The 7,896-nt window shown below is 36.5% G+C and overlaps 1 protein-coding gene across 1 annotated transcript; it reads left to right on the top strand.

Moving 5' to 3' along the window:
* Nucleotides 1-3,239: 3,239 nt before the first annotated feature.
* Nucleotides 3,240-7,047, top strand: LOC117177661 (CCAAT/enhancer-binding protein). The gene has a single exon (XM_033368472.1). The coding sequence runs from the start codon at nt 3,682-3,684 to the stop codon at nt 4,681-4,683; it is 1,002 nt and encodes a 333-aa protein (XP_033224363.1). The 5' UTR covers nt 3,240-3,681; the 3' UTR covers nt 4,684-7,047.
* The last annotated feature ends 849 nt before the right edge of the window (nt 7,048-7,896 follow it).

Raw genomic sequence — 7,896 nt, 5'->3', positions numbered from 1 at the left:
ATATATATTTTTTTTTTATTTGTAAAGTAATTTGGTTTGTTGAAAATTGACCTTTTTGTTTAAAGATTCAACTATTTAATTAAAAGCTCGTCTGTTTGGATTAAAAATTATTTTTCGCCTCAATATTTCAAGATTCCATTGTTGCTTCAAAAAATATATTTTTTAGTTCAAAATTCGGATTTCTTCGAAAAAATTCGTCTTCCGACATTAAAATTTAATTATTTGTGTAAAATTCAAAGAATTCTCTTGATAATTCGTAATAATTCATAAAAAAAATAATAAATATATTCATGATAATAATTTTGATAAAAAGTTAAAAACTAACCAAACAAATAGTCTTATCTCCTACAGATAAAACAGGAATTTCTTTTTTACCAACTTAATTTCGTTTTTAATTCTCACTAGAAGCATATGTATAGACGAGAAAGATCGAAAACAGTAATAGTTTGTTTAATTATTGTTAATATTTTATCTAAACAATCGAAAAAAGTCCAAACTGTTGTGTATAAAAAACAGCACTTACATATTTATTACCAAATTATGGTAATCTAAGAAAGAATAAGCTGTCAATGCCATCTGTACGTAGACAGCACAATACTTTGAAAAATTATGAGAAAGCCTATATGGTAACAAGATTTCTCTCTGAGAAGGTAATTTGAAAGTGATTTATCACCTTTATCAGACGCAAAGCAGATTATAAATATGTTAAAAATATTTACGTTTCTATTTCTTATGCACATTATGCGACTTGATTTTTTTCTAGCTGTTCTGAATAATTTATGAACTTAGATGTCCTAGACAAAATAAAGATAGCAATTATTTAATAGGGTATCGTCACGTCCATCAAAGTACTAAACTATAAATGAATAGGTATCATTGTCCAATTTGCAATTTTACAATTTTTCTTCTGAGTAATAAAATGTTGCATTCTGAATGAACATGATCATTTTTTTAAAATTGTTTTTTAATATTATTAACCAAATTAAAGTCCACAATAATAAAAAGGATTGTTTAAAGTTTGGAATGAAATTTTTGTCTTGTCAGGACTAAAAACCAAGATCGTAATTTTTAATATTTTATTTCTTAATTAATACTTATCATTGCAATCAAGAGGGATTTGTGGGAAACAGTTAAATGATTTTTATTTCTTCATTAAATCATTATTTACGTAAGAAGTAATTAAAATAAGGTATGAGACAAAAAAAATTATAAAAAATCTTGTCACTCATAGACTGGAAATTAGAAAGTAAAATGAACAAGATGAGCTTAGAAGTTAAATTGATAAAAACAGAAAAAGGCGATGAAATTAATTTAAATTCGTAAAATGGAGACAATAAAGAATAATATGTTTTTACTCAATATAGAAAAAGCTTAAATATTACACTATATTTTATAAAATAAATTAAAATGATTAAAAATAAAATATAAAAATTATTTGATTATAAAATAGATCATTTGAACTAATTTCATATTTTTATTAATTTTCTTTAACCCAGACTCCACGCATTAAAAAAATCTAAATGATGTTTCTTAATAAAAAGAGAATATCATTGTCTTATTCTTATTATTGTTTTCCTAATACAAAAATCTGAAGAATTCTGGTCGTAAAATGCAAATTTGGTTTCTTTCACGAGTCAACTAACGAGGAAGGCCGAAACACGCCAATAGAAAATGAATAGCAAACTCTCGAGAGAAGCAACAGGTAGACGTTCACATACACACACATATGCATGCATGCATAAATATAACAGGTATGCACAGAGGATGCTTGACTGATTCAAGGGGCTGGATGGGAGTGGTCTGAAGTTAACAAGAAAAAACCCTATTCGCTGAATCCTCCTGGTTCCGCCTTAAGGGTTGTCTGCCACCCTCATTTCCCGTATTGAAAATTCTCTTACGTGTTTCTCGTCCTGAAAAGGCTGCAAAACTTTCATCGCGCCATTTTGCTCTTTCTCAAAATTGCGCAATCACTTGTAATCCATTAAAAACAACATTTTAACTATTTTATTATTATTATTGAAATGTTGTCACAGACTTATACTGCCCAACATGTCGAAGGTATTTTTGGTTAGAGATGGATTTTTATTTGATCATTTTTGCACGGGGCTGTCCCGGTATATATCATCAGTCACGGACGCATTTTTATAATGCAATCAAGTGATCTGATGAAAGCAGTCTCTGCCCAGACATATTGGACAAAGCCTGGTTTTACCCCATCATTGACGGACTGGGTTGCAGTCAAGTACACGATGGGGGGACCTACAGCTTAAGGTGGGTTCCGAACCACCAGAATCTCGGTAAAGGTACAGTGAAAAATTTCCAGAGGTACCGGCTCAGGGATCGAACCCCGGACCTCTGAGGTGAAGTCCGAGGGTCTAACCAACTGAGCCACCGAGGCTATTATTACTATTATTATTATTATTATTATTATTATTATTATTATTATTATTATTATTATTATTATTACTGTACCATTAAGCCATGTCCCCTTCGGGGTAGCGTAACTCACTCGGCGAGAACGAAAATATCAGAAGTATAAATTAAAAATCTAGTATATCCTAGAGTTCGATTACTTATTTAAATTAGTTAGATTAGATTAATATTAATGAAAAATACTAATGTATGTGAAATAATTAATTTAACTTAATAGTCGAGTCACTGTGTTAATTAATTTAATTCAAAATTATTCCACTTATACTTGTGTTTTTAACTATTATTCAGTGTAGGTTGCATTATCGACTGTTGTGAATTTTCCCCTAAAATAAAAATTAACAAAACAAATATATAAAAGAAATCTCTAAAATGATTAACCAACATTGTAAAAAAAGTAATGAAGGAATTTCTCCATTTCATTCATGAAACATGAATCTGTAAAGAAACGCGCAATAACCAATCCATTGAAGAATTATCTAATTTATCCCCCAAAAAAATGATTCATCTTTGAGATATACTCTTCGATGCCAATAGGGTTTTGAATCGCACGTTTCTTTATAAATAGCAACAAGAAAGGCGACCGCAAAACTTTTCCTGTCGCGATGCTGCGAGGGCGACAGCGTGTCAGCGCGAGCAGCGGCGAAAGGGGGGAGTCGCGGATAGGTACCACACCACGCTCTCGGGGAAAGGGGAATCCCATCGGTTCCACTTGGGGGTTTGGGGAGGGCGCTCAGTATGCGCAGGCGCGATAGATCCTACCACAGAGTTGGCGCGCGCCCGAATGAAAGCTTGCGACATGTCGCCGAGGCACTCAGTCGTGCGCCGACACTCGTGCTGTTCTTGAATTTACTGCTCGGCAGAGTGCACATTTTTTTAAACGTTGGTGTAAGCGCGCACGTTGGCGCTTAGATTCGGCTATGATAATAGGTGCGTTCACTGGCCGATAAAGTAAAACGGTTTTCGAAACGCGACTCAGTGTCTTCTCACCAGCTAGGTGAGCTCTTTCATATCTCGTGAAATTTCTAGAAGTCGCGAGTTTACATAAAATTGTTATTGTGAATCCAATCACAACTTTTTTCGTGAAGAGTGAAGCGGAAAACGTTTCAGTGACTCGAGTTCGACGGATGTGAAACAATCTTGTGAGCTAACTGTGACAGTAACTGTGACACGAGAAACAGTGAAGGCACGTGGTTATCAGAGAAAGGTATCAGGGATTGTGCTAGGCTATCTGTGATGTGTCAGTGAGTGATGGAATCCCCAGTCATGTATGACACCTCGTCCCACCAGGCCCAAGGCCAGGTCCCCCAGGAAATGAAGAAGTCGCCCCAGGTGATGAATAACAACTCTGCCCTTCAAGTGAACCACAATCAGCAAACTGGTAACTCGGTTGTCAGCAAAGTTTCCGCCAGCAAGGCGAGTCTCCATCAGCAGTATGCTGAACATTGTGCAGCAGCAGGAGAGCTGACTGACCTCAACACTCCCGAAATTTCTCTCGATCTACAACATCTCATCGATGATTCCCACTTCAACGATGGTCTCCTGGACATGCTCAATGGCGGAAATGGCACCATCAAGCACAACAGGACACCCGGAGTTTATCCCAGAACGACCCTAGCCTACATGCCTCAACCCGTTCACAGCGGGGCGAGTTACCACCAAGGCAGCAATAGCTGTAGCGACAGCAACAGCTCGAGCTCTGAGTCCCCCAGCATCAAGGAGGAGCCCCTGGACCCGGCCGACTACCGGCGGCACTGTCCCCAATATCCTCCAAGTGGGTACAGTCCGGCCAACAACGGACCCTTCACCAATGGTGGACCAACCTTCACGACCCTCACGCCCTCCAATGTGTCTGGTGGTCACCCTGTTCATCAGCAACCGAACAGGGTGGGCATGAAACCCGTGATGTCTCATCAGCATCATGCCGCTGCAGCAGCCGCTGCAGTCGCCCGGAAACAGAGCAAATCTGTCGACAAGGCCAGTGATGAGTACAGGAGACGAAGGGAGAGGAACAACATTGCTGTGAGGAAAAGCCGGGAAAAGGCGAAGGTAAGGTCCAGGGAAACCGAGGAGAAAGTCAAACTCCTTGTCAAGGACAACGAATTACTCAAGAAGAGGATCGAGCTCCTTACAGAGGAACTCAATGTTCTCAGGTCGCTTTTTAGCAGCGTTGGTGTTGCCCCAGAACAGATTCATCGTGAAATCTCCAGGCATCTTGACCAGTTCCAGCAACATGCGGTTGGACCCATGTAGCACGATGATTCGTCAGCACCTACAAGCTTCGACCTTGGAGCGTCTTCCAAGGGAATCCGGCTGTGAACGCTTCCGCGTGTCTCTCTGCTCGCGGAACAACTTACAGGTTTCTCCATCCACGTCTCTTCTCCTCTTTCCATGCAGATTACAGACCTTGCTTCCTCTACTAAAGGCAATGATGCACCGGTTTGTTGTGGTCACTTTATTACCAAGATTCTATAAAAAGCACATTCTTATCAAGGTTAACAACAATGAACTACTTATTAGATACGATATTCATGATCAGTAACAACTTCTGGTTCCAATACTATTCAGATCAATAGCAACAGGATTCATTATCAAAACAATATTAAGATAACTTATTGACTTCATTATCATTAGCAGATGCTCAGAAGCTACGACTATTTTTAACAGAAATCATCCTAATGACTTTTGAATCGCTAAAAGTTAATTTAAAAGATATTCAATTTGGAAAATGTCTGACGCGAAAGATTGTCTTTGAATTTTTGTGCTATTCAGAAATCAGAACTGCAATTTAAGATCAAGAACCGGTTGGCATCATCGGCCTTGGCAAATTGCAAACTTTACTGTGGCAGAATGTTACGTAAGCTGATCTCGCGCACTGCCAGTGTAAGTCAGATAAGATGCGTAAAATGTGGGGTTTTATAAATCACGCTGACCCCCTCAAATTTCAGTGAACGCAGAAAATTGTATTTATCACTGTATATTCACGATTTTAAATGTCAAATTTGACAAATTAAAGACTCATTACCTGAACGAAACATTACATTCTGTTTTCTGATCTTTTTAAAGTACATTTTTGTACATTTTACCTTTTTTACATTTTCTATCATCTTAGCAGCAAACTCAAAGCAATGTTTCGTCAGCTTTTAAACTCTATTATCAAGAGCAGTAAGTCTGCACACATGATAAAAAGTATATAATTTTTTGCGTGCGACTGAAGATAAATGGAAAGGAGAGGAGAGTTTATTTATGAAAAAAGCTTTTTTAGAGGAAGCTTCGCAATTGGATTAATTGAAAAGACGTGTTCAAGTCGAGTGCGAAAAGTGCCTTTTTTTTAAAAAAGCGACGAACTCACAACGAAGTGTGTGTAGGACGCTTGGTGTAATATTTCTTGTAGAAAAATGAAAGTAAATTTGTGAGGCCCTTAGGCGCCCACGTGGACCGCGTCGCCATCTTGTGATTTCTCTGAGACTTCACGAAAACGCGACAACGTTTAGACTTAAATGGCGAGATGTATCGCTTTTGATCATCTTTTTTTCTCTTGTACCTTTTTCTCTTACCACGACGTGTCTAAGACTGGGTGGTGCCCGCGAAAGAAATTAAATTTCCGACAACGGGACCTGCACCTCGTTCGTGTAACTCACACAAACAGTTTACATCTCGAATTCATACGAACACTCGCTCATACACGCACACAAACTTGAACCACGCGAACGGTTAACTCTAAAAAAAAATTAAATGTAAACTCAAAGCACAAAGAACCCCTAGAGTTAAGTTCCGTTCACGTGGCGTTGTGATTAGCTACGGTTATTAGTGTAAATCGATAAAATGTAATTAGTTTATCGCTCTCATACCTGAGTACCTTGAAATGACATACCGAGATACCGTAATCGATTGCGATCGAGTCTTCCGAAAGATCTCCTGTATTCTTCATTTGTCCGAGTTTTTTTGTTTGTTTTTGTTTTAATTTTTACTGACGTCATTAGTTCTCGGTAAGGCTAGAAACGGAAGAAACACCCACACGCAAACACTTTCGCGTACAGACGGCCCTGTATTATATAGCTAATATATTAATTCTATCGAAGATGTATGTACGTAAAAGTTAATATATTTTCATTTGTGGAGTAAGAGTTTGAGCGAGTGGCGTAAAATGAATGGTGGATTAGTGTAATTGCGCAAAAAAAATATTTGCGTAAATTGATAATTGCGTAAATGAATAAATACTGTATTTAGACAAGCATGTTGAAAACATCGTTTTAATAAGAAAAAAAATATTGCGCCGACGTTACCTGGGACATCTCGGCCAAGCCGAGTCCCTCATTTGAGTTACCGTAACGTGTGAAGCGGGCTTCATTGTTTATTCGTTCGATTGTTGATTGTTGTGTGCGAGCGAGTGAGATTATACAAATATAAATATAGAGGTCTATATTATTATTATTAATATTATTATTGTTATATAAATATATATATATTTTGCGAATTTCATCAAAGACAGCGACTTTCGCGTGAATGTTTGGGGTATGCGTGAGAATAATGTGTGTGTATGCCAGGGTACGTATGAAGTGTAAGAGATTACCTTTCACGGTTGTCAAATTGTCTATGCACAAATATATTTTGATATAAAACTTACCTGATTTCAGAGTCTTCATTTCAAATCTCTTAATTTTAAGATTTTCCTTTTTGCTGTTTCCTCTTACAGAATTTGAATTTAGATAGTTTCTTTAAAGACAAATTAGAAAAATTGCATCTTAATATTTGCAATATTAATATAGTTGGAAAATAGTGTGCACAAAGGAATTCCGATGATTACAGTAAGTATGTCACTGATTTATGGGGTTGATATAATGGATGAATTTTTACGAACATTAAACTCGTTTGAACTGCAATTATCGGCTCGACGTCCGATTGTAAATGCATCTTGAATGAGACGTGTCATTTGCAATTATTCTGCATTCAATTGCTTTCAATTAACGAGTTAAACGTCCTTCTGTGATTCATGATTCGTAAATATGCAAGAAAAGTTATTTAACTTTATGTTCAAGTGCATTATCTAGTTGCATCGACTTCTGTTATTTTTCTTGACATACAATTACATTAAACACAACATCCTTTTTTCTTTAAAAAAAAAAAACAAATGGTTTTTCTTTTAAATAATTTTAGTTTCAGTTCAAACTCTTGATTTTTCATTAAGGTCGAGGATGTCCAAAATGTTAAAGTGTTATGGAAACGGATTGTGGTAATTACTAGGGTGGTCCAAATCAATACCTCTAAAAATTTGACTTTCATTTTTTGGTGATCAACCTCCCCCCCCCCGATTTGTTCTTTTTCCGAAAAAATAAAATCCTTGTATGTTTGTCCTTTTTTTTGTCAATAGGAAAAGCTTCGTTTTCGAATAAATGGAATTATAAAATATTTATTATAAACTTTTTGTAAATTAAAGTATATTTACCGGTTCAGAAATTTTCAAGG

The sequence above is a fragment of the Belonocnema kinseyi genome, chromosome 8 (genome assembly GCF_010883055.1).
Source record: "Belonocnema kinseyi isolate 2016_QV_RU_SX_M_011 chromosome 8, B_treatae_v1, whole genome shotgun sequence".
NCBI lineage: Eukaryota > Metazoa > Arthropoda > Insecta > Hymenoptera > Cynipidae > Belonocnema > Belonocnema kinseyi.
The sequence above is the reverse complement of the archived record's forward strand: the minus strand, read 5'-3'. Positions and strand labels throughout refer to the sequence as shown.